This window comes from Sparus aurata, chromosome 15, assembly GCF_900880675.1.
Source record: "Sparus aurata chromosome 15, fSpaAur1.1, whole genome shotgun sequence".
NCBI classification, from domain to species: Eukaryota; Metazoa; Chordata; class Actinopteri; order Spariformes; family Sparidae; genus Sparus; species Sparus aurata.
Window position 1 is genome coordinate 7,860,768 of NC_044201.1, and position 27,854 is coordinate 7,888,621.

At 41.9% G+C, this 27,854-nt stretch overlaps 1 protein-coding gene across 1 annotated transcript; it reads right to left on the bottom strand.

Moving 5' to 3' along the window:
• On the bottom strand, window positions 1–27,536 carry loxl4 (lysyl oxidase-like 4). Its single transcript, XM_030442817.1, has 15 exons — window positions 27,457–27,536; window positions 25,662–25,999; window positions 23,260–23,555; window positions 22,960–23,174; window positions 14,926–14,964; window positions 13,989–14,202; window positions 13,713–13,890; window positions 9,091–9,245; window positions 8,833–9,000; window positions 8,221–8,383; window positions 7,887–8,130; window positions 6,820–6,935; window positions 6,360–6,496; window positions 3,422–3,533; window positions 1–2,844 (listed from the first exon to the last, which is right to left on the bottom strand). Exons 2-15 carry the CDS (start codon window positions 25,975–25,977, stop codon window positions 2,774–2,776), a joined length of 2,424 nt encoding a protein of 807 aa, XP_030298677.1. The 5' UTR covers window positions 25,978–25,999; window positions 27,457–27,536; the 3' UTR covers window positions 1–2,773.
• Window positions 27,537–27,854: the final 318 nt, after the last annotated feature.

Here is a 27,854-nt window from a genome sequence, read left to right on the forward strand (position 1 = left end):
ACATTTTTAGTATGTGATGAAGTTTTATTGATTCACAGTAATGATGAATGAATGGCTTTTGATTCGTTCTGTAACTGAAATTTGCTTCTGACTCAGCCAGTGTCTATCCACAGTTAACCAAACTTTTTCCTCAAGGAAAAAAACATGTTTATCACCTTCATACCTTACATTTTTTACCTGCAAAATAAACATGTGGGTACAGAGTACTGTTCGTAAGAGCGCCGACAAAAAAACAAAACAAATAGCTCCAGTTCATTTGGTGTCATCATGTGTGCATCACAGCTAAAAGCAAGCTAAATCACATCAAAACGACATGTTATTTTTCTTTTACTCTTTAGATGAGTTCAAAGTCCCTGAGAGCACAGCTTTTCTATGAATGTGACTGTAGATAAGCACCATGTAGCTCACACTCTCAGCTTTAAAGACAAAATAAAAACATGACTGGCCATGGAGAAAAAACATGTCCCAGTGCTCTGCATACAGCATGGGTCACAAATACAGTAATGTGGCGAGAGTGGTGAATGTGTACCAACTTAAGCTATGGGTTGATATATAATTTTAAATAACATATAGAACAGACCATGTTTACATGTCAAGAGCAACTGTACACAAGCACAACACAACAGAAAAGCATATCAGCAAACACTCATTTGAGACTTTCGGCTCTATCTTCTAACAGTTGCATCTCCAACAGTTTGTAATAAAATGGCTGACTCAGATTATGGACGGTTATTCTACCAATCAACAAATTCTTCCTCAGCCTTCTCTGTTGAGTTGAATTCACGAAGGCCCAGTGAGGAGGATCTGCTAAAAAAAATTAACCAAGTCGACAATTGTCTCTTAATGAGTGACGTGTCCTTTCCACAATTTGTCCATTAGAAAACCCATCTTAGGTTTACCCACTCAGACCAGAAACAAAACACATCAAACACATTAATGGGGTACAGCAACATGTTTGTAACACAAGTTCCATGTTGTAAAGAATGAATGGATTTGGATGCATCACTGTTTGGTGAGGAGCTAAAACATTAGCAAAGAGTGTGTAGAAAGACGCATTATATTTCAGCAGGCCCGGATTTAGTACAAATAAGGCCACTGTTTACTGTGTGGAAGCGTGAATTGAGGAGTTTATTTTTTCTCTCTCAGACAAACATGTTGTTCTCGTTGGGGAGCTGAAAATGCCAGCTTGTGGTCTCTGTATGTCTGCCTCCAAAAGGCAGATCTGGTAGTAAAAGTTGTATGTCTGCATAAGTCTTTCTAGAAAATGTCTTACCTCTCTCTCTCTCTCTTTCTCTCTCTCTCTCTCTCTATCTGTCTGTCTTACTTTCTGAATCTTTCTTTCAATGTCCCTGATCAAATCTCTCAGATACTCAGAATCTCTCTTGTACATTGCGTAAAGGTGGTAGGTCAAGATTCTCGCTCCTTCCATAAGTAACAATTCCATAGTGTCTCTTTAAAGAACATGCTATAGCTTTAACCTTAACCGTAACCTTAAGTCTAACCCAAACAGACATAATTAAAAGGCTTTTTATATGCTCTCAAAACCCAGCCTGCCTGCCTGCCTGCCTGCTTGCCTGCCTACCACAATACTGTGGTTTTGTCAGACTGGTTCTCCCTCCCATCAGAGAGACTGGAAGAGTGAAACTGTACAGTTACAGTTGTTTTAATAACTAAAGTAAAATGAATCAACAATTATTCATCTGCATCATGGGAAGGTCTCATACTATGTCATGCAACTACTGCATGTAATCATTTTTCCTCCCTCGTTAATTATGTCAGAAAAACAAAATATTCCATATTGTTAATGAAGCACTAGCTAACAAACTGAGCATGCTGTGTATGTGTGAAGTCCATGAATAAATAAAGTTACAGCATAAATAGTACATTGTATATGAAAAGTAAACACAAACCTTATTATTTCACTTTCTGAAGTTTAAAACACAAGACGGTATTTTTTAGATAAACACGCAAATAAGTCAATTTGGTGGCTGGTTCAAAAAGCATGGGGGCCAAACTAGAATACTGATGTTTAAAAGATAAAGTGCTTTGTTCCATAGAAATGATTTGACCTCTTCCTAGCTACTCTAGATGAGAGACAAAACTTTGTAGCACGACTAAACCTTTATAAAACAACGTTTTTTATTAAAGCAGTAATAGCTAATTAACTGTGATGATAAACTACCCAAAATGCAGTGTACAACACTCTTCACCTGAAATATACTGAGGTCAATATAACGAGATACAGTTTTGTTAAAAAGCACCGATATAAAAGCAATAGCAAACAGTACTTTTTGCATGAAATCAGCCTTTTGTGACAGAAATTAAACTTTTTTTTTTATCTCCTAACTTGGGGATAAGATTTCCCAAAAGCATCGGCTTCCCTCTTGTCTTTGTGATGGATAAGTTATAGGGACAATAAGGTCATTCATGTGTATATGTTTTGAATAACCAACTTAAGTTACTAGTCATCCACATTCACAAAACCCAGTATAGTTTGAATTAATATCCAATATCTTCTTACTTAACTAGAGTAAAAAAACATGTTGAGCCGACTGGCACCTGTTCCACTCTTGTGTGTCAATGGAGTCTCTGCAATGGTCGCTGCTGTGAGTGTTTTATCCACATCTGTCAAGAAGATGAACAGGCACCATTTTGTGTGTTCTCTGTTACTGTGGGCCCTAAGGTCCCAAGGGCCAGGGGCCATCGACCTCAACCCACCCTGAGCAGTCTCTGGCTCCCACTGGAAGGCCTTCGTACTGGGCGCTGGGATGGGCTAGACAAAGTTGTTGGTGATTTGCCTCTGGTGTTCAAACAGGTCTTCAGTCTCTGCACTGTATGCGTCACCTATAAGGAGAAAATAACATAAAAATGAGCACCTACGTTAAAACGCACAAAGTATTCCTGTGATAACAATTTTCCAAAACTGAAAATGAATATTCCACTCATAATCCAGTTTATCTGCAGCCGTAAATGCTTTGAATAATGATCGCATTCAGTCAACTACCTTCTTGAAAAAGTTTTTTTTTCCCGTATTTGTGCAAATCCAAAAACCTGCTGATATCCAAGTCTTTCATCATGTTTAAACGTAGGTGTGTGCTGCCCTCCGACCACAAATGTGCGCTTCTGTTTTGTGCATGTCTGTCTAACCCATCCTTACAAACTGCTGGCGAGGCATCGCACAGAGCTGACCGTAAACAGTTGGGAGAGTGTGTCGCAACCCAGTTTAGACGCATGCGCTGAATGTGCTGTATACATGTCCAAAGAAAGCTCCTAAAAACCTGAATAACATTGGCATATCCCACATAACTTCGGATAATATCGGAATAATTGTGTCAATGTTAGTGTTCAGGTAAACACAGTCAGTGATGAAAGAGGTAAGAAAATGAAGTGAAGTAGTGGTAAAGGGCTTTTCTGTCCTCACCTGCATGACATCCATACATGTACGCTCTGTTGCCGTCGTATTTGCACCGACATCTCATGACATTGTTCATAAAGTCGGACTCTGCCATGTCCATCGAGGGGTTGACTTCCACCTGCAAAAAGAACACAGTCATACTCAACCTCCGCTGCGAATCAGTCATCATCCAATCATGTCTCTGACCCGATGACCTGCAGCTGTGCACCTCATCACTGTGACAAACATTTATTAGTAAACACGGGGAGTTTATCACTTAGTTGTTCTCATTTTCATCTACAGTAACACTATCTCAAGCTGGCCAGGAACATGGTCAAACAAGGAGTAAGTCTCCTCTCTCCACACACTGCGAAAGCCATTTCAATAAAGAGCAGTTGGATGTAAAATTGTTAGAGGGCCTGTTATTAAACAGCGCTCGTGGCTGGTATTGTTTTTATAGTCAATCCCTTTCTCATCCATAAAAAGCTGGATAACTTTTCCATACAGTATTCCTATTTGGAAAGACAAACACACTATACACTATGTTCTCATGGGCTTGAAGTTGGAGTGATGTTCACTTAGCAGTCTGCAGCTAAACATATGGACTGAAAAACACTTTTGCAAAGCATGAAACATAGCGGTAGATCTTCAGGGAAAGCCCATCGTAAAAGAATTTATTACATGTATGAACAAAGATGCTTCTGCCCACACAAAACATGATAACTAGCTGGAGAAGAGGTTATGCAACTTTGGGACTGAAGTTGACGGAATGTGGTAATGCCACAGTGTTGCCCCCAGCTCCTGCAGATGAACAATCTGCTCCACTCCTCATACCAGCACAGGTATGCAATAATAAGCGCTGGAATTGATGTGTTGCAATAGAGTAGTTATGTATAGGCATGTTTATGTGTCTGAAATCAGTCTTATTCTGAGTGCTACCATGCACTGTACTAATAGTCTGTCATTTGCAGAGCAGCCCTATAACTGCTGATACAACCATTCTCTTAATCTGGTCTCGTGATAATACTGAGAAGCCATTTACTCTAATAGCCGCTCTGTAAACTGCTACACCCACTTTAAGTACATGTTACAAACAGCTACAGGGAGAAAGAAGGCAAACTACACACACACACACAAAAAAAAAAACTTTAAAAAACTTTGTGAATGCACAATAACTCGCCTCTCTCAATTTTTCAGGGTAAATTACAGCGTTGGACCGGAGTGTGCGAGGCCTTTGCAGAGGTCTGGTTCAGCTGCAGAATGTGTTGCTCAGTGAGAAAGTGGCAATAAAAATAAAAACAGGGCAGGAGGAATTCCTTGGTGGCAAATTAGCCGTTCCTAATGGAAGGGGGGACTAGCTGCTGTTTGACCAAAGGGAGGCAATAGTTAATTTGGGTAATTGGTGTGTTTCATTAGCAGTGGGTGGTTCAAGGGAAGGCCTGCTGAACCTTCTGTAAAGCCCGGGATCAGAAAAGTCAGGCATCATCTGCACTTTACTAGATAAATGAAAGAACACAGCAGTGAAGGGGAGCTGCTGTAAAAGATGTTTGTATTTTTCCAATTCTGCAGCCTTGGTGAATAACTCACTCCGTGCTCGGCTTACTCAGTGTTTTTCCTCTCCTGTTCTTCTCAGTTTAATTTGCACATCCCCAAGTGCTGGTCTCCTCAAATGACCCTGGCCTTTTCACTTTCAGTAGTTCTACCAATTCTACATTTCAGTCCTCCTCTATCATTCATTCCCCATTTCCGCCCCCACATTGTGCTGCAGCAATGCACTACTTTATAATTACACCCTGCTCGGCATGCCGAAAATACAGTCGGCACATACATGTTGGTGTCACATCTATTACGAGTACATTAAATGAAATCCATCTTCAATAGAGAGTAGAGAAGTGTAATTACAAAGATTGCATGTGACCTCACAGTCAACGTCGGTAATTATCAGTGAGTTACACTGCAACTAGTCTTCCACAGCTGGGGGGTAATTGGCAGCATGGGATCTGAGAACTGCTGCATACCATGGTGGGACCAGTAGTCTGAACTGGAAATGGAGGATAATAGGAGATCGAGTCCTTGATGTGTTTTAGTGTACCAGCCACAATGACTCGACTGATTGACCCTGGTCGAAGTAATAACATGGAATGGTTGAGGTGATGACTTTGTTGAGGTAGGTTGGGATGTTTTACTGAAATAGACGAACAAATCACGAGGACGTCCACCTCCAGAGCCTGTGAACTTGTGTCTCATTCACCAAAACCCGGACCTTAGAGGTAGGACTAGGCATTTGGGGAAATATTTTGTCTAAATTCCTGCCTAGAGATAGGTGAGAAGATTGATACCAATCTCATACCTGTACGCTGAATATGAAGCAACAGCCAGCAGCCAGTTTATCTTAGCTTAAAGACTGGAAACAGCTTGCCTCGCTCTATCCAATGGTAACAAAATCCAGCTGTAAGCTCCTCTAAAGCATAGTATACCTTGTTGTTTAATCCGTACGAAAAGTGTCAAAGTGGCTGGGTGCAGTCAGAGTCTTTGCATGTAAACAGTTGAGACTCTAGAAGACAAATCCCCTGGATGTTACCGCATACAATGTTGTTTTTAGTCTGTGCTAAGCTAAGCTAAGCTAACTGGCATCTGGTGTATCACATGCAATGTCAAGAAAGTGTGAGAACGGGGAACAGTACAAAGCAGCTTGGAGAAAGAACTTGTGGCTGAGATGACGACGTGCATTGGTTGAGAGCCTCTAGGTTTGAAATATGTCAGGGAGTAGTTTTGATGTTTAATGTAGAGTCATTTGACCCGGAGATGAATGCAGATGTTACCCTTTCCTACTGAGGACAAAAGCCAGATGTCAGTTTTAGTTTTTTTGTCAAGTGTTGAAGGGGTTTTCAATGGCGTTTGATTTTCTTGACATCACCAAAACTGTGAAGGGGGAAATGTGAGAAATATAAAAAAGATTTTTAACCTGGAAGATGTAGTCTCCTGGGCGCACATCTGTCACATCAATCCACTGACAGTCGATATCGTGGCGATACGTATCCCAACAGCCCACGGAGATACCCTGATCACCCATGTTATAGCAGGAGAAGCGCTTCTGGAGTCCTAACACACACATACACGCACACCAACAACATTATCAATCACAACATCAAAGCTCATTTAATGCTCAGCACTCCCTGGTATTTTTAAGAGCCTTTAGCTTCCTGAATTATGTTAGACTACATATGAATGCTGCTGCTTCGTGAGTTATTTCATCCATGATATAACAAGTAAATGGAGAGTGAACAAACAACAACAGCAGTGATCTAATACATTAACCACAAAGTAAAAATCTAAATAGCTGTAGCTGAAATATTGATATTAATTTCCTGTCACTAATGGGAAACAGTATCTTACTGGGGCTCATGAATAGTGGTGAACATTACCATCGGGGCAGTACGTGTCCTCCAGACAGAAACTGGCCTTGTGTCCCTCTGCAATCCTTGTGCCGTTCAGAGTCAGCAGGTCATAATGTGTGAACACCTCGATGCTGTGATAGTGCCTTGGAGGACAGAAGGGAAAGTCCAGGTGAGAGTGTGTATGTGCGTGTCTGCACATCTATGAGTGTGTGCATTTACACAAACTGAACACTGGCTCCCTATGGCTCGCAGCCTAGTGACCTCACTGCTTGAACACGAGCGTGGGTGTCACCGTAACACCTCTCACAGAAGCTTGTTTTAGCGCCAGCTTGGTTGAGCTGTTTACTCATTCAGAGTGAATGAAGGGCTTTGAAACATACACACCATAGCGCTGATGTGTTGTTGTAACAAACTGGGGCGGACCTGACCGGGCTTGGGCAACCCTGTCCTTTGTATTACACCCGGCCTGTGGTAACTGGATCGGTTCAACCGTCATTTCCACAGACACGTGCTAATGAATCTGGAGCGATGACAACACCGCTTCAGGCCACCCGTTACTTACTGGGACACATTTCACACAGCCAATACTGTAGCCTTCAAATGGCTCCTTCTTCTCTCATGACGACAGGCCTGAGAGTGCTCTCGTCATCTGACAGCTTACTGAGGGGAACAAACTGAGAGGTCGAGTGGAATGTAAGACCTGAGGACAGCTATTGGACAAAATGCTGCTGACCAACAAAGGCTCTTATGTTTAATGTTGCATGCTACCTGCAGAGCCCCTCATCAAATCGCATGTGCACTGGCACAGAGATCACACTTAAGCATGTTTTCTTTCCTGGTAGCAATTTAATGTAATTAAATTAAATATAACTCAAATTAACTGGGGGGAGCTGTCATTAATGCACGTACAAGCAATTTCATATGAGGAGCAGGTGTTTGTCGGAATATTTTCGACAGCCTCTAAAATCATGTCCAGGACACTTTAAACTAAGAGGGCAACCACAACATCCCATGAATAGTAAGTATTTCAATAATCTTCTATTGCAACAACCAACACACAAGCGATGTAACACCTCCATAAATATTCTCTCTACCTGTGACACTGGTGCCACGTCCAGCTCTCTTTTGTTGCTTTGGGTCTGAAATCAGACCGGCCCATGTTCATGATGCGGGAGGAGAAGCGTAGCAGCCGGCGGTGGCCGTAAGGCCAGTTCATCCTGGCAGCAGACGAGGACAGACAGTTCTCCTCATTGGCACAGGTCAGCAGGTGCAGGGGTCGGTCCTCCAGGTAGGCTGTCTCCTGGACCAGCTGTGCATCCAAAACAAGGTCAGGTGCCGCTGAGGGAGGTCAGATGAGAGATTATGTTTGGACACTAGATTTTAGTTGAGGAGAAGATGGGGGGGCTACAGGAAGATGGCTCGACTTACTTTCCGAACAGCTGACGCCAGCAGCCTTATTTCCTCCTCCTCGAGGACAATGGACATGGTTGTTGCGACGACACTGTTGAACCGAAAGCTCTGTGCCCACACAGTGAGTGCCGCTGAGAATCACTTCAGCTGAATTTGGGTCACCGGACCAGTACCAAGTCTCCTGTCAAATGGAGGGCGTGGGGGGTGGGGTCACAAGACATGAGTTTTTTTTGTTGTTTTTTTTTATCAGTGAGCAGTATCATAGCTCACTGTCCCCCACAGTGAATACAAGGGCTGAGACTATGGATTGGCCTCCATGTGTTCATTTGTTTAAACATATTTTGTTTGTTATTCCATCAATAACTCAGACAGTAGTGATGGGATTTTGACGAATCTGTTTTTGGAATTGGTTAGACATTTTTTTTTAAATTACACTGATTGGTTCAGAGGTGGGAGTGCCATATTGTTTATTCAGGACATCATAGCCTTAATTTTAAACACAGATGATCTGAAAAGTTGCTGTGTGTATGTTGGTGTCATTAACCTTGGCCCTAGAATCAGAGATCAAAATGGCATTCTTCAAACCACTTTGTCAGTTATGAATGTCACGTTGACCAGTGGGATTATTACCTGATGAGCGCTGGCAGCGAAGCCCAGGCCGAGCTGTCTGCATACGACCATGGCCTCGTTGATGCCCCAGTTCTCACTACAGACGGTGCCCCATCGCTTGCGACCGCCAACCTCCATCAACACCTCCACACGGCCTTCTGATGGGACTCTACCACCAGCAAGCCTCACCTGTAAATCCATTGGATTATAGGGATTGAATGAGTGATATGTTATCAGTGAAAGCTGAGTGAATGTCTCGTGATAACGTAACTTTCATACCGTGTTCTCTATTCCAGTTTTAGGTACGTTACAGCGCACAGAGGCATCCTGGGTGTGTTTAAATGTCCATGGTTGGACTTCCTGGAAGTAGCAGTCTAGGATGGAGCGCTCTGAGCCCATACACTGGACACTGTTCATGTGGATAGGTCCTGTGCCTGCAGAGGGAGGAGGAGACATGGTAGATTTAAAGACAATGCTTCAGAAACCAAAAGGGCATGGACATAACTGAAGGGCAATATTTCTTGTGCTCTGCTTGTGCCCACCCAATACAGACACAACGAGATTAGCAGACTTTATCACGCAAAGGAGCACACACACATACAAGGCTCCGTGTTCCCTTTCAAATGTTCTTTCTCCACTTAATCTTCAAACCAACAATGAAATGCTGTCATGACAAAATGCTCCTGCAAGCCAAGCAGAAGAACCACCTACCACCATCTACTCTGGGGATCTGTCACACCTCATTACCACTATTCTGTTGCTTTAGGCACAACAACAACAACACTGTGTGTAGTGCACCACCCTGGGTGAACAAACAAGACCAAATCTGTATCAACAAAACAGAGAGAGACTTTCACTTGTGTTCGTTTGTAGTTTAAAACCAGATAATCTCTAAACAACACGAGAGATTGTGGATAGAAGGCTTAAGATGTTGTTAAAGAAAGCAGCTGCCGCTGTTGTAATGATGGGAGCATATGAAAACAGACCAAACAACGGCTTCCGTGCTTCTCAAAACAAAAGGCTAAAGCTGCAAACTTGGAAATGAGGTTGCACTGAAATAAACACAACCAAAACCACACAAACCGGGGGAAAGCAAGAAAAACCAACAAAAAAAGGGGCGAAAAGGAAGATGAACAAAATGGTAGGGACGAGAATGCGACCAAACCCAATCTGTCTCTGTGTTGGTTTTAGTAGATTGCAGGTCTGCCTCCATACTGGTCAACTAGCGTGGGTTCACACGTATGAAAATGACACATCTGAACCACTTCCGCCTCTATCTGAATGGTAAAGGCCACAAACTACATCCAAACTCCTACTGTTTAAGTTACATGACAAACATGGGGCCAACAGAGCGATCCTCAAAATGAGGTGACATGCTGTATTTAAGCCATAGTTTGGGGAAGCCATAGAAACCCAAAATAAATTCCATGAAAGTGGCCACACACATTTAGTATGCACACATACACATACAGACATTCGGAGTGATTAACTCCCTTATGTACATATAGTACACTGTATGTATATGTAGTTCACAGGCAAAATTACACAGTAAAATAACAACGTTGGTCAAGAAAGGAAATAGAAACACTGTCCCTGTAATTTAGATCACTGATGGTGATGATAAATGTGATGATGAAGGCAGTCAGAGGGGCTGGTCGGGCTTTTCTTTGCTTTCATTCTCCCTGACATCAATTTCCAAGAACTTCAACATTAAATGACTAAGACTGACAGCAGTCGCAGCTATAAGGGCAAACTGCGGCATAATATAAACGCGGTATCTTCAATTCAGAATTTACAAGAGAACGGTTAAGCTCAATTACCATATAATTAGAATTGGCAGAGATCACTTGGACAGATTACAAAATTAAATTACTTTAAGGGATGGAAATAGGCTAACATTGGTCACATTCTTGTTGAGAATAGCACAAATAGTTGGTTAGTGGTTACAAGGGAAACCCTGTTCTTTTCCTCTCTGAAATTACACTCTGTTTAGTGCACATTAATGGAGTGCTTGTAGTGTTTTTCTTTCCACGGAACGTCTCTTTCTAACAAAACCTGTCTGTCAACGGACAGATCTCTTTCTTAGCCAAGTGCTAAAATCATGTGAGTTTGTAAATAGATCTGTTTGCCTGTGGGCTTTTCAGATGGTAGAAACCAACCAGCATCAAAGTCACGTTTTTACTTTGTCAACAGGATTTCAAAGCCGGCCAACAAGTTATATGGTGACACTTAACTTATGAGAAAATGTTGGGATACTGTGTGCCTGTATATCACAATTGCAGGCAAGTATATATTTGCAAGCAAGTGCCTCAAGAGACCACCGTGGTCTGCCACTCTCTCCAGCCGACCAGCCAGTCAACCAAAACCTTTATCACATTATCGCATTTGTTCATCATAAATAATTCACAACCTTTTGTGGGTTCCTGACGCTACAGACTGCTGACTGAAAGACTGGAATTTCTTTCTCCTATGCGGACAGAGAGCAAGTGTACCTGAATGAAATGCAGTGCGATGCGATGAGTCAAAATGTCGATGTCATTTAAGATGTAATGATTTTAAGCAGTACTAAACTAAATCTTAAATAAACCACCCTTTCAGGTTGGCTTTTCTCAGTGTGGCATTTTTCTATCAAAGAGTCTAATTTAGGCCTTTTCCAACGACATATAGGCCTGTCTTTATGTGGCCTTGGAGCACATGGAAAATTATATGTCACAGTAAAATGTCTAACAGGCTGAATGTTATAGAAAGGAAGCTGCGAGAGGACTTTGAAGTCCAATCATTCAGCAATGGCTGTGTATATGTAACTGAAAATCAGAGACAGACAAGACGAGAGAGTCCTGTGTCAACTTAAAACTTTGACAGATTTAAACACACACAAATGGTTGTGTGTGTGAATGCACATGAGTTTGAGGGGCTCCAAGCAAAGAGAAAGTAAGTACATCTATGCTTGTGATGTGTGTTTATGGGCCTTATTTTAATCTGCAACGACAAACACAGAGTGGTTCTTTAGCGCGCAGAATATGTTTTTTTTAGCAGTACAAAGTGCAAACAGGCTTCTAGGTGAAGGTGAATATAGATCTGAAGTGTGTGCTCAATGACAAATATATTCCCAGGCAGTCACGGCACTAGTCTGATTGTTATGAAACATGACAGCATTTTTTTGTTTTTTTTTGGTTTTAACAATTAATGGTAACAATTAGTTCACAGTTTCGTGAATCATTTCATATGATGGCAACAATTACTATGCCAGTCAAAATTCTGCTGTATTTCACGTTGTTAATGGTCCCGTGATGACTTCAATGTGACAAAGCAGCATTTGCTTTTTTGTTCAAGCATAAAACATCAAATGTGAAACACATGATGTTTGTGTACACGTAATTTAACGAAGGTAAACACAGTGTATGCCGCGGATAATGGCATTGCATCCTGTTGCAGATTTAAAAGCAGCGGCTATTTGGAGAGTGTTTCATAAAAACTGTTGGTATTTTGAGCATCTGGGCCTTTGCTTGAAGTATTTAGTTTGCTGTTGTTGAGAAACCACCACAGTGGCAGCTGACTTAGACAATGAGCCAGAAAAAAGATGTGGTTCAGTGACATCTATTCTCAGTGCAACATCTTAGACACATTTCCACCAAAATAACAACAACTCTTTCTTTATATTAACCTCCCGCCTGGGCACCGTGCACCCTTCTCTGGGCACCAACATATATTTCCAGGAGTGAGACAGGAATTATATAAGGTTAAAGTAGAGGGTGAACCTGCCATTTTTCAAACCTAACAGAGCCATGCCTTTAAGTTATAATTCCCAGACTGATTTTATGACATACATTCACACACAAAACCATGCAATATATCCAAGCTAGCACTTACATGCATGCGAATACATAAATGTAGTCTTGCGGTTGGATCAGGGGAAAACTATTTTAGGTGGAGAATTGAAAGCTTTTTCTGCCCCTCCTGACAATTAAACACCCCTGCCTCAGACTGCTGGAACCATGATGAACCTGAACACTGACCTGACAACTAGAGGTGCTGATTGAAACCAGATGACAAAGGGGTGTGGAGCAGGTTGCAATGCAAGTCCCCTTCAAAGAGCCAACTAAGCCAAATGACTTCTGTAAGACTCATCAAAAAGAAAGGTAGTATAAATGACATCATCCGCACAAGACACGACGTATGATGTTAAAAAGCAAAAGGGGCTAATCCAACACATGCAAAAATATCCTTTGTATAATCAACTACACCAGCAGACTGTCATCCCGCATTTCATCTCGATCAGCATGATTAGAGACTACACCCTAGCCTGAGACGTGGTGAAGCCATTCTCACATTTCGTAAGGGTGGGGACACCACCGGTGCAGCTGGATACAGACTGAATCTGTGATCACCAGAGCTGGAAATTTAAAATCGAAGGAAAAAAGACCACAGCACTCAGCGGGGAATGAGTGAATGAGAAGCTTTCCTGAAGTTTGAAGATTATGTCTGTGGATTTAGTGACCAAACGTCAATGTTAACCACCATAGAGTACTTCATCTTGTGTGTGAGTGTGCACATGTGCATGGTGTTTGAGCAGCTGGCAGCCCTGGCACAGGATCCATGTAATCACAGCTGGAGATACTGCAATCAACACATTTGCAACTTCACAAGGTAACATACACAGACAGAGACAAACACACAAGCCCATACATTATCTGATCAGGCAGGGCAGACGGGTGCGGCGTCTAAGATAAGCAAAAGATAAGCAAATCCCTGGAGAAGTCTGTCTTCTCTAGAATATCATGACGCATGATAAACATTCAAACATCCAAATTGCAGACTCCAAACAACTAGATTAAAAGTGGAGTTTTTCAGAATTTCCAGTCAGTGTGAAAGCCTTCGCTCTGAACTCTTTTCAAGCTCACCTTGACCCATAAAGGCTCCAGCAAGGGCATCCTTGGCAGTACCGAAACCCAGTTCTCTGCAGACCACACTGGCCGCAGTTCTTTGCCACATGTGGTCCACTATGGTCCCCCATTTACCGTCTCGGAGCACCTCCACGCGACCCTCGCCCAGCCTGGGGCCAGCCTTCAGTCGCACAGGCTGTATGAAGCAAAAAAAGAGAACACACCTCGGCTCATGTTTGGTCCATAAACTTACAGTATAATTGTGGTAGAAAGGCCTTACTTTGTTATTCTTACCACAACTGGATATGGGGCCTGGGGTCTTCCTGAGGACATACGAGCAAATTGAGGTCCTGGTACACACTTGACCACTGCATGTCTCCCATTCTTACAAGGGGTGGGACTACGGGGGATCGACAGCTGAGCAAGGCACTCTGACAGGGTGTTCTCAGTTCCAAGACAGTGAATTTTTTCTACCCAGAATCCTTTCTTCTTTGCCATGATGCTCAATCTAATAAGAAAAGAAGTGTTTAAAGGTCATATTGATAACATTCTTATGTAGACATATCATTTTTTTTCCGAAATAACAGATGTAAGAACATGTAGACAGGTGCAGAACAAGGCATCTCTTTTCCTTAAAAATAGTATTGTGATTGTGAATTTACAATTTAACAATCTTTGTCAGGTCCAAAATTCTTTTGTCTAACTTTGTATTGGAATTCTGATAGTTGGTTCAAGCTTCTCACAAGGTAGCATAACGCTATTGGAATCATTTGGTACTGGCATTAGCATTAGCTACATAGTGTTAGCATTGTTAGTATCAAACTGACAACCACGTGAGCGGGCACAACAGAGCTGTTGTGACCAGAATGCAATGGCAGGAGATAGAATGCCAAAAGTCGTGGGTGAATATTATTAGTAACACCTTTATTTAGCAATAATCATAGTATAAGCCAAAACACCCGTAGTCAAGAGGGTTTAACACTCAGAAAACTTGGCTGATCTGCTTCATCAAGATGGCGTAAAAAAAAGAAAAGAAAGGATGGAAAATCTAAAACAGAAATCTCTCTTATAAATTAAGTGAATCGGTTAAAAATTTCACAGAAGATTTTGTGATTGAGAAAATAGGTTTTCACAACCTTTAAATGAAGCTCAAGACGTTAGGTCTTCCAGTATCTCATAGAGTTATAAAATGAGTGAGGCAACATGAGGAATAGCTGTCTTTTTTTATTACCTTGTCGAAGGATCTGCAACCTTGCTGTCCCATATTTTCCTGTCATGAAATCAAAGAGCAGAGATGGATGTTAGTTCGTCCAGATCTGTATATTTGTCGAGGTTACCAACACACACACATATCATCCTGTGAGGTGACCTGGGCCACCAATTTCTTATGTAAGGAGGTGATCTCTGTAGGATATACTGCAGCATCTGCTGTTTGTTTAATATGTAACCTGGCCACACAGGAGAGGTTTCTGCCCCAGCGAGTTGAGGCACATAAAGCAAAGTCGTCTTGCTGGAGCGCTCGGGGATGGCTTAAAAAAGTTGTAGCTCAGACACTGTCTTTATCGAAAAAATGAATCATAGAGTTCCAAATAGAACTTTTGTATATAAACCCAGAATGACTTGTGCATGTGGCTTTGTGGTGAGTGTATAGATAGATTTACTGATGATGACTTATATAGTTTAAAGAAAAATGCACCGTTCTTGTTCTCTTTCGTGTATCCCTCTTTCTTGCTTTATAGGTTCAGTAGTATATATTTCCATCTGGAATGTGGGCAGCTTGCTATTTACTGTTTATGTTTAGAGTGGCCAGTGTATCATATGTTCCTGAGCTGAATGGCAACAGACATTTCCTGTCACCAACATAAGGATAAGAGCTCAACAGGAATGTGCCGGTAATCCAAATGACCCACCTTTACATTAAATAAAATGTACTTGCTTACAGGACTAACACAGACCCTTTGAACATAAGCCTTCAAGACGTGTTTCAATGTTTGTACATGACTACAGGATGTAAGAGCTATAAAAGGACAAAAAAACGTAATATATTTTGAACCATGTTGTTAACCTCCAAAGCCGCATGCCATCCAAAAAAATCATGACATTCAACACCAGCGATGTACAACGTTTCTGGGAAAAAAGGGTTTGACCAAGCACGATATACAAACAAAAACTCTGGCACTACGCTGCGCTGCACGTCCAAGAAGGGCCAGAACCAAATAAAGATTTATGCAGCAAGTAGGCTGGCTTACCCGAGGGAGCAGTGGAGAGGAAAGCCTTCTGTTTTCTTGGCAGACACGCAAAGCAGACATGCCACACAGACCGTGCCAGGACATCCTCAAACCACTGCAAAGTGCATGCACCATCACCGACATTCACATCAATTACACCAAAACACTCAGGGATACACACGCTAAAGCCTGACTGATGTTTCAAACATCTGACAATGAAGTTGTTATGTTCACAACAAGTGTAGCTGGAATTTTTACCTCTTTTGGCAGTAGGTGAAAATGTGCCATATATCCCTACTCTGATGAGGGCTGAGCTCATTATCACCAGAGGCTGGTGCATCACAGATATTGGGATATACTTGTGGCATTTATGTGTCACATTTATCTAAAGCTCTTTACATTTTGCCTCTCGTTCACATTAAAACATAGTGATGGCAGCCCAGAGCTGACCATGAGGAGCAATTTGGGGTTTGTCTGGACCATCCACCCAATGTCCAGAGCACAGTATTTACAATACACTTACAACTGGAACTCCAAAAAAAAGGAAAGCACATACACAACCACATTTTCAAGTTTACTCTTTGAGGAGCTGTACATCAACATGTCATCACAAGAGTGGGAAGCTGAAATGGTTTTCATTCTTTGTGGCTCAACACATTAAAAACCAGAGTGGAGCTCAAAAGACCACGTACCTCCGCCTAGGCCCAACAGTCCTCTTTAATTCAATCATGCCTAACCAATATCAGATAAAACATATTTAAATCTGCTAAATCCAGATTTTTAGTTGTACTCACTCACATTTTTCCATCCATGCATTATCCCTTGAGAAATTTACAAAATGTGCCCTTCTAGCAATGTTAAAGGGGTCAAACAAAAATCCTGGATCTGTCCACATACATGGGGTCTATTCTAGGCTGACTACCACTCTACATCAAGGTTTTGTGGAAATCCGTGCAGTAGTTTTTGTGTAATGCGGCTGACAAACCAACCACTCGACAAACAGACAGAGGAGAAAACATAACCTTCTTGGTGAAGGTAAAAATGGCCTTTTACAGAAACAAACATGTCTAAGGATATTTGTATGAAAGCACAGGCAAGTCAATATTTGAATTTCTGACATGAACTCTAGATATTCCCGTAAAGGTAAAGTGAAAAAACCTTTGCAAAACAAACCGAGGATGTTGGAATCAAGAGGAGCATTGTCATTGACGTGATGTTATGTAGTTGGTCACGGACTGCTGACTGAAGGTTTTCCAGAAGCACATAACAACTTGTTTCCTGATGCTGTAAGATGTAAATGAGCCAGAAAAGAGCTCTCATCAAAAATATTAGTAAAACTGGTGTACTTTGATCTTGGCAACCATTTACCAAAAAGAGACATTTGCAAATTGCAGATGTTATTTTTAAATACCTTCAAATGGACTTTAGGCCATTTCTCAGGCCCATTTAAAGCGCAGATGCAACCATGAGGAGCTCAATGAAGTGCTTAAATCATGAACATCTGTGAATGAAATTTGAATAGCTTAAACAGCCTTCCAAAAAGCTATATCAAACATTTGACTTGATGGCTAAAGAATCCCTTAACTTTAAATCACGTGCATGGCTCTACACAAAGCTGCGTGTGTTGTCACGAAACCTGCTTTTAATTGCGACACATTGTATAGAATTTAACACTTCGTCTTTACAGTGTCTTGAATTCCACTTGTAAAATATTTTAAATGTGTCTGCCATGTGGCTCCACAGCAGCATTTCACCGGGGATAGACATTGAGGAGCATACCCTTAAACACACATTTTCCCATGAGGCAAACATGTCTGTGACTTGTTTGTGACCTCACCACAGACCAATCAGCTAACCATTTTCCCTCTTCAGAGACCAACAGGACTACTACACGGGCTATAAATGATGCCATCAGGTCTTTCATTTGACTGAGTTAACTGCACTGTTTGTTGGTGGAACTTCATTCAAGGAGTGTAAAATGCATAAATGTCACTTTTCTAATATATCAAATCAAATAAGTGACAGTCAGGTCCTTCTCTTAGCTGTGAAGGGAACTGATTCTTTAAAAATGCATGTAACTGTAATAGGCAGTATGACCAAAATAAAAGCAGTTCTTCACAAGCTGTGTGCTGATGCAATGAACAGACAGCCTCAGTATTAGTTTGTTTTCCACCTTAAGAGCACTCATCACTTGCTTAGCCAAACAGTGCATCCAGCACTTGTTGTGGAGCCAAAAGAGCAGAGGCTAATGATAGGGAGTCCCAACCCGCCTGTTAGGAGACATGCATTACACCACTGTTTGGGTTTCATCACTCTCCCACTGCTCACTGGCTTTCATTTCTAAAAACTTCATTGTATCTTTTGTTAATGTGAAAAATGTTCACAAACTTAGTTCTATAATTCAAATCACATAAAATATATTTTTTAATGCAATTCAAAATCATTCCATTTGTACTAACAAAGGGCATAGTTAGACCAGCTCGGGCCACATGGAGACCTTGTTTGAATAATGAATAGTATCTCTTTGCTCTGGTGGACAACACAACTTTTGGGTGTTTGGAAACAATGGGTAATAACCCTTAGATTTAGTATAATCTTTCACTTTAATCTGCTCTTTAAAAAACTATTCTCCCGTGAAAACTGCAGCATCGACCCTTTATATTCAACACTCGGCATGCTAAAATATATTATCATAAAACATTGGTTTACATGATGCTTATTCAGCTCATTAGGTGGCATTAAAGTTTTTGAAAATATCTTAATAGTGGACCTAAGGCTAAGCCAAAGAAAAGAAAAGAAAAAACAAGGCCTTGATGCAACTTATTATTTCTGGTATAGAGCACACTGAATCCAACATAAATATTTTAGAAGATTGAGTTTTTCTCTGTGTTAAGTATCTATGAAAAGGATCTTGCATGTCAAATAGTTGCTAAATATTTCCATACTGACCAGAGTGAGCTGTTACAAATCACTACGCTTCAACTCAGGTTTGAAAACCAGCTTCCACAGTCTGCTCCGGGCCATAAAAATAGCCACCGGCATGCATACAGAAATTAAAAGATGGTAAAATTAAATTAAAGAGAAGGATATTGAGGAGGATCACATAGACATCAGACAGGAAAACCAGACTCAGTCACACAAAATGTCACCCAAAAAGCCTGAAATGATACCCTCATTTCGGCTGAAACATAATTAAACATAAAATGCCGGTTAAGTCCCCAAATCACTACGGTGACAGAGGAAGACAGACAGCTGCTGACGCAGCGGGTCGTGCTGCAAACTGCAGCTGTAATTGGACATATTTCACACAAGCAAGCGAAAATCTGGCTTGTCTGACTGCAGCTCTTGTTCGTTCTCTCCATCCCCTCTTTCTCCTATTACTCTCTTCCCCCTTACTTCGCTAACTCTGCCTTACTCTCGCTCACACACACAGCTATAATTGGGGGTGTTTTTTCACTCTCAGCAGAAACCCCAGAGAGCCTTGGTCATGACCAACCTGTAATTACAGCATCTTCAGAGTCTCATCCAAGAGACACAGTCGGCCGGGAGACATGGCACGGTCCAGGATTTCTAAGAATGGACTGAGAGACGTGAAGATGGAGAAACAGGGGGGATGGTCCCCAGCTAAATTTGGTCAAGCCAGGCAACACAATCCTGAGCTTTTTTGGCACCCGTTCGTGGAAGATGTTACATGAAAACTGAACATTATATTGTTTTCAAACCCAATTGTTCCTCTGTGACTCTGCTGACATTTTGTAATCATAATTACAGTGGCATTTCCAGTCAGAGTGCAATCCTAACAATTACCCTTAAGTCGAGGCTGAAATAACATTACCTGTATTTCAAGAATTCTTCTGTAAACATCCTTGTACAATAACAAAGACAGGGTTTCATCCTGTTTTTAGAAATCAAATACTGTAAAATAACTTCAGTCTATCACTGGCAGCTAAGACGTTGAGGCATGTGTACACCTACAACCACTTTGAAGTCAAAAACACATGTTGAGAGAGAACAAATATTCATCTGTGGAGATAGAAAACAGGTACAGATTTGGAAACAAACACATCATGGTGGTTTGGACCAGTATAGCTCCTGAGGCTACAGCAAAAACACCAGGTCATAGCTGGGACAGGCCCCCAAAGATGTAGCCAGTCATGACCGCTTCCAAGCCAGAGTCATTTATGCTACACCACATTAAAGAAAATCAACACAATGGGACTTCATCACTGTGCATTTAAAAGCAAATACAGTCCGCTGGGTAAAAATACCACATATATGCTACTGCTCAAGTTTCTGTTCCTCGACCTTAGAGGGAGACTTAAAACAGCGTCCTGAATCAGTCAGTGAGCTGATTCCCTGCAGGCTTCACTCCAAGTCCTTCAAGCTACAGCAGCCCTGTCCTCCTCTGGCATATTTCTCACTTCTTGGTACGCAGCCAAATCTCTAATGTTGCAGTCATACAAACCTACCGATCTTATTCCTCACTTCACTATTACTTGTGCCTCACCCCTTCTTTGCATAAAGTGGCGGAACTGTGCTGTGATAGAAAACTGAAGCGAGGCATGAAAAGCATCACACCTGCAATGCGGGGGAAGCCGTACTCTAATAAATGATACGGCACAGATCGTGTACAGAGTCAGGCAGGGGCTGCTCTACGACAGCTCATTTTGAAGACCTTTTATTACTGAAGATATGATGCCTGATGATGCCCTCCTCCAACAATAGAATCCAGTTATAGCATCACTGTGTTCCCAATAACAGAGTTCAGCGGAGATGGCTTAATTCAAGGGCAATGCCAAAACCTTTCCAGTGAACGAGTGTGCTTCAATACGGGCCATTTGTAAAGTCAATAAAAAGTTAGAAAAGTCTATAAAACAAATAAGTTAGCTACTCTAAAGTTAAAGCATTTCAGTTGCAAGAGGAATCCAGCACCTACAGGACAGAGCAGATGTTGCGGTCTGCCGCCATTGAGTCAGAGTAACCTCAGCCAGGAGAGGGAAGGAATAGCTTAACTGTGAATCACCTACAGTCGGCTGCTCTCCAGGAGCACGATCCAACTGGGTCCCCCTTCCACTCAGGGTACCAACTGGTCAGTCACTGTTCAGTCTTGTAATAGCAGTGTAGTAATGCCCTGCTAATGTGTGGTCCTACTGTGGTTTAAGAGCAGAACCTTCCAAAAAACCCTGTCAGTGTTTTTCTGTTTTATTTTTATCAGGAGGCGAGGCAGTGTAGCAATGTGTCAAAAGGGGAAATGGAGACACCTATAAATAATGCATGGACTCAGTATCTAATCTAAACACTTTTAAAAAGGGAACATTTTGACACTTCAGGAAAACGAAAAAATGTGCTTTTATGACAGGGGTTAAATAAGAAGATTAATACCAGCTTAGCATAAAGACTGGAAAAAGCTAGCCTGACTCTCATCAGAGGTAACAAACCAGTTGACGAAAACCCCATGTTAACTGGCCAAGCAAATATGCGTTTTTACCTTTTGTTTTTCCCTAACAGATAAACAAAATATAACATTTAATTTGTGTCTAGTTAGCTTTGCAGGTTCTGTTCAATGGAGTTTGTTACATTTGGACAGAGCCAGGCTAGCTGTTTCCCCCATTTCAGTCTTTATGCTAAGCTAACTGCTGCTGGCTCCAGCATTAATTTACCATACAGACTTCAAAATGGTATTTTCTAATTTAACTCTTGGCAAGAAAGCAGTTGAGTAATTTCCACTCCTTTAGGTAATGACCGAATCATGTCTTTAGCATCGCCTATCAAAAGGTGCCAAAATTACCAAACTTTATCCTAAAATTGGTTGTAATCTTAAGGTGGGCTTAATTAAGGAAAGTTCTGTTTTAATGATTTGGTCTTAAAGGTCCAGAGTGTAGGGTTTAGAGGGATCTATCGGCTGAGATGGAATATGATTATGATGGTTTTTGTTTTCATTAGCGTGCAATCACCTAAAACACAAAGCACTGTTACCTCACAATGAGCCTTTTATATCTACAGAGTGAGCAGGTCCTCTTCCACAGAGTCCTCCATGTTGCCCCGCCACGTTTCCAAACTAATATCATGTTTTTTTTTTTACGGCCACCGTAGATTCTCCTACATGCTAGAAAGGGGAGGGTGAGGGGTATTCTTTTGGTTTCAGCCTGCAACCTCACCGCTAGATGCCACTTAATCATACACATTAGACCTAAAAATACAATGATGATGTTGTAAAGTCTGGCTTATTTTGTCAAATACTTGTTGACACTTTGAACACAATTCTATGTTCCATGAAGTAATGTACTGGCAACAAGACGGAAACAAATCTCGAAGGATACCCAGCACATGTGCGCGCACACACACACACACACACACACACACACACACACACACACACACACACACACGTGCACACACACACACACACACACACACACACACACTGTGGGATGTAAAAGTGAAGAGATGCATGGCTGACTCAAGCCTGCAGTGACTGCCCTGCCAATAAGACTAGTCGCTTCACAAAGACCCTCATCCCACTATCCAATAGCCACCCCTGTCTCACACATGGTATCGATGGGATAGTTAAAGCACAATCAGCAGTGATATTACACCTCAGCATGGGAATCTAAAAGTTAAAGTGGGGCTGTTTGTCTGAGAGCTGCAAGCTGGAGATAGCATCAGAGACGGAGTGAGAGAGAGGTAATGAGGTGAGCAGAGGTGATTTGCCTAGAGCGGGGTGTAGAGAAAGGGCAGTAGAGAGGGGACAGGGATCCCTTTATCATCATCCTGAAGCTGAGGAAGGAAGGGAGGAGTAAAGGGAGACACAGGGAAGAAGTGGCTGGGGGAGGAAGATAAGCCCAAAAAAGGCCTTTACTCAAAGTGGCTGCGAATGGGATGCCACTGTTGTGTTTTTATTCTTCGGGATGTGTTTTTTATTCACTTCACAATGGGGTGAATAGCAGAGCATGTTGCCCTTTTGAACCAAATGTTTTGTCATCTAATAACTGAGCGCACGGAGGTGAATTGTGTTGCGGGGAAAAATTCATACTCACTTGTATGTTTTGACATTGTGCTTAGTTGCCTCTGGAAAGCCGAGCATCCCACACACAACCCGGCTGCTGTTGAGACTCCAACCCATGTCACACACCTGCCTCCATCTACCAGCATGCTTCACTTCCACTACACCCTCTGTGACCAGGTTCTTCTTCTTGGAAGCCATGAGGATGGGGCGAAGACGGACCTCTTCGATTTGCACCTTCCTGTTACTCTTGGGGAAGATGCAACATAACATACATTCAGTCACATGTCTTTCCTAAAAATAAAAAAAATGTATCAGAGGTAAACTGGAGTACCGGGTAGTGTCTTTGGAATCTGGGGATCTCATGAGGGTGTCCGTTTCCATAATAGCCATATCCTTGATGCCCACGGGAGGCCACTAGTCCCTGCCACTGTGGTGCGGGGCTGCCGTTGGGTCTGGCGATGGTGGTGTGGCCTCTGCTGGCTGTTTGATCCAGTCTGCGCTCAGTGCTGCACACCACCCCCAGGTCCTCGGAGTGTTTACAGTCATTCACCCCCCAACCGTTGTGTTTGCAGTCCTTCAAGGACTTCTCTGAACCATCACAGCGTACATTGTCCATCCATATTGGGCCTTGTGAAGGGATAAACAATTCATTACTTCATTCATGATGATTTTCATTGATTGTTCAATAGAAAGACTGAGCAAAGCATCCACACAAGGGCCAGGATCAGTTCCTAAACACCTAACACTTGACTTTTACTGGCACGCTGATTTAGGGTTGCACCTTAGTGGCGTGTTTAGCAGTAGATACACAGTATTTTACAAGGCAGGGTGCTGTAGATCCTGCTCATTGAATCCACTCAACCTTCTCTTTAATTTGGATTTAAAAGCAGCAGTAAAGAATGTACATAAACCACAGCAAGTGTTGCACAGCTCTGGCAAGCCAATGCTGTCATTATTCTGAAACAAATGCCCTCTTTTGGCCCATATATTTGCCCTAGCAGCCTGCCAGGAGACCTTAACGAGATGTAGACTCCAATCCCGCAACAAGTTATCTTTGTCACTTTATGATGTTAGTTATTTTGGATGTCTTAATTAGCGGACTTTCGTTAAGCCATACACTTAGTTTGGTGTTGAGTGATGGGTAAGCACACTTTAGCATGGAAGTTTCTGTAGGAGAGAAGTTTGGAACTGGTCCAATAAGGCAGTAACAGCGTAAAGGTCCATTTAGGTGGAAATGGATTTTAATTTTCCTAATAATGCTTTTATTGTGTATAATCACTTTAAACTAAGAATTCTGAAAATAGAGAATGCTGTTTCGTGACCTAGCCTTTTATATCTACAGAGGAAATAGGCTGTCTTCCACATAGTCCAACACGTTTCTACAGTAGCCGATAACGGACAGACCAAACACTCAACTTTATAGTGGTCACCTTAGAAAAGGGTGCAATGACACTGCTAGATGCTAGTTAATCCTACATACTGGAACTTTAAGTCTTATTAATCAAAATATGAATCTTATGTTAATCTTTTTTTGGAGCATTGCAGGGAAACCACAGGTGTAATAAATACAATAGACCATATTCACTCAACAACCATTTTCCCATGAAGTTACCTTCACAGTGAGAAGCAAATTTTTATCTTTTGACCACGTCCTGACTGATCAGCAACTGAAAAGATGATGGATTGTGAAAATCTTGGGCGACAATGGTATTATTTCAAAATAAAACTGTTCTGATAACCCATTAGTTAACGTTAGCATTCAACCACTTCCTAGCTAACATTGCTGCTTGATTACATTCAGCGCATTTCACTTCCAGCCTTAAATAAATGTTACTTAAATGCGTGTTGATATTTTAGAATGAATGTACTATTTTCCTATCATATCATCTAACAGTATCAAACAAAAACTTTAGCTAGGAAGTGGTAGAATGCTAATGTTAGCTGTTGTCTGATGAGGGTTAACGGGCTATCAACTATGTTGTTTTACTTTGAAATATGGTTAAATGCCTTACTGGATATTAACTTTCCATTGTCTTTCTGATCAGACAGGAAGCTCTGAATTTGGAACCAATATGTCACATTTCCTGCGTTTACAGAACTTGCAACCTGGAACACAACAGAATGACATTTTAGCTTCCCACACTGAGCAGAAGAGCAGAGAAAAATGGTCCCATGGAAATTTGGTCAACAATGTAGTCTGGGTGATATGCTCCAAATGTTCAATTTGTTTATAAAAGCATGAAACTTGGTAAAGTTGAACAGTTTGGGGGCCTGAACATGAAGATGGATTCATCGCAAAAACGCCCCATGGTGGAAATGGCGGCCATTTTACTTCTCGCCATAACTGAATGATGTATTTTGCACTATATCTCCTGAATCAAACATGATAATACAGAAAAGGATACATCTAACCCCATGTGTTGATGGTCAGTGATTACAATGATACCATATACAGTATCATAAATTGTTCAGGTGAACAGGACTAATGCCTCTGTTCTAATTCAGAGTGTCATTGAGCTTCAACAGCGACGCAGCATGATGGCTGAAAACACTTAATTATCATTAGCTAAAGTTACACCTTTACGTGCCAACATGTCATGCACTATCATGGCTTCTGTCTCACTCAAACCATGTCGGTCTGGCCTTTTAGAAAACGGGGCCATGTGAACCTTAAGCTCAATAAAATCCCAAACTCTTAACCCATCTGACGTGTGATACAAGAAGTGCTCTCACCCGCTCCTTCTCCATACTTGGCACTGTGAGCCCACGTGATGCCGCTCTGGTAGCCCAGCTCTCGGCACACGACGTTGGCCAGCTTGATGTCCACCTCGTCGTCGCACACGGTGCCCCACGTGTTGTTGTGCAGCACCTCCACGCGCCCCTCGTGAGCTTCTCGCTGAAAGTTGCCCGCCAAGCGCACCTTGGCGGCAGGCGCGCGAGGCGCCCTGAGCTGAGCGGCCGCGGTGGTCCGCCTCGGTTCGGCTCGAGCGGGACAGGAGAGGGACAGCAGCAGCAGCAGCAGGAGGCTCGAACAGAGGGAGCGGGTCATCGTGACTGAGAGGGAGGGGGGTCTGCAGGTAGAGGTTCAAATGATTCAGTTCTGTTGAATTAGATGATGTTGCAGCTATTTTTTAATTGTTACTAATTTAAACTTTTTTTTTCTCACCAGTTGAACTATCTTGTCAATGAAGCAGCTAGGTAAGAGCTACAGCTAATTTCCTATTAATGGGAGACACCTTACATCACTGTTTAGATACCTGAGAGTTAAAGATGCACAGTTCCATATTCTATTCCATACTGTTCATATTTGGCGGACCCTGCCACCAGTGTTGTCCTTTATGATCAGCTATTCAGACCCTGTCACCTTTCTAGCTTCAAACAGTGTTCTGGAGAACCTAGTTACCTCTTAAAAACAGCTTGTTCGGTTATGGAAAAGATACACATTTCCGAGTTTGTATTGCCACATCATTAATACTGTAGATATTAAAATTATGCGTTTGAATGTCTCCAAAATTACATAGAGCCCCTTTAATCTACTTTGCATTAAGACTAATTTCAGATTAATTTCAGTCAAACAGCCAGGCAGTAGAGATCCAGAGATAGAGGCCTAAACATTAAACAGACCAACGGTGACATCCTCTGGACAAAACAGTTCAGGTCGCCATGGCAGTGTAAAGCCACCGGTCTGCACTCATCTGTTATCAAGCGATGGACGGCGGACTGACTGAGACGGCTGCCATCGCAGTGGCAGTTTATCTGCTTCCCAGTCACTGAGATAAAAACTTGTTTTTGTAGTCCTTCATTTGAACTTAATCACCGCTGCAGCATCAATGGAAGCCTAAACGCATAAAATGAATGTTTTTTTACTCATGTCAAACGCTGGCGTATAATTAGAGATACACCCACCAGCCTTCTTTTTCGGAATTGCAATTCACGTGAATTAACATTCCCAGAGGCCAACTAACCAGACGCGAACACGAGGCACGTTCAAACTGGAGGTTAACAAGTGACACAGGCAAACAGGGAGGCAGTGGTGGGAGACGGACACTGAAACATTAAATCATTGCAGGCCACATGACAGCAAAACACAGCATACACAATATCTGTTTGTCAGCTGTGATGGTAAAATTACAAAGGAACAAACCAGCAACAAGCAAATAGAGACTCGCCTCAGTAAATCATAGTGAGAACGCCTTATTCTGTATATCTGTTACTGCTTAATTCAGTGTGAGAACAGACTTTTAATTATTTTTTGCCTCCAAATGTTGGATCTTCCATGGCACTATTGGCTAACTATTTTTTTTTTTTTTTTTAAATGATTAATCTAATAAAATTAAGAATCCAAAGAGGACAAAAGCATCTCAACCCTTAAAACACCTGTTACACATGCACCCAGATGCATAACAGGGTAGAACAACATATAAATAAATAAGTAACTTGGAAATCAAGTGAAAATAAAATAATTTACTATAACTAAACTAGAGTTTAGTTAACTAACTGTCAAAGGAGAAGGTGAAAGTTCACTCACCTGGCAGGCAGCAAATGTTTGCAGTGGTGGACGTCACTGGCGAGGGGAGAGTGACTGAGTGAAGGAGTATGACTTCTAAATGCTCTCCTTTAGTCAATCCTCCCTTCTTCCCTCCTTCTCCCTATATCCCTGCCTCCCTCCTTCCCTCCCTCCTTCCCTCCCTCCCTCCCTCCCTCCTCCTGTGCTCTCGTTCCCTGAAGGCATCTTTCTCCCATTTAAAACTGTTGACTTGAATTAAATGCTCAATGTGAAGCTGGTTTATGAGATTGCCACCTAATTGTCTAAATGATGCTCCAACAGCTGTAAAATAAAATCAAAAATCAAAGTAGAGGGTTCCCTCCACCGAAGGAGGATTTGTCTTTCCAACTCAGGTGGCAGTCTTATAATTGTAGATGAAT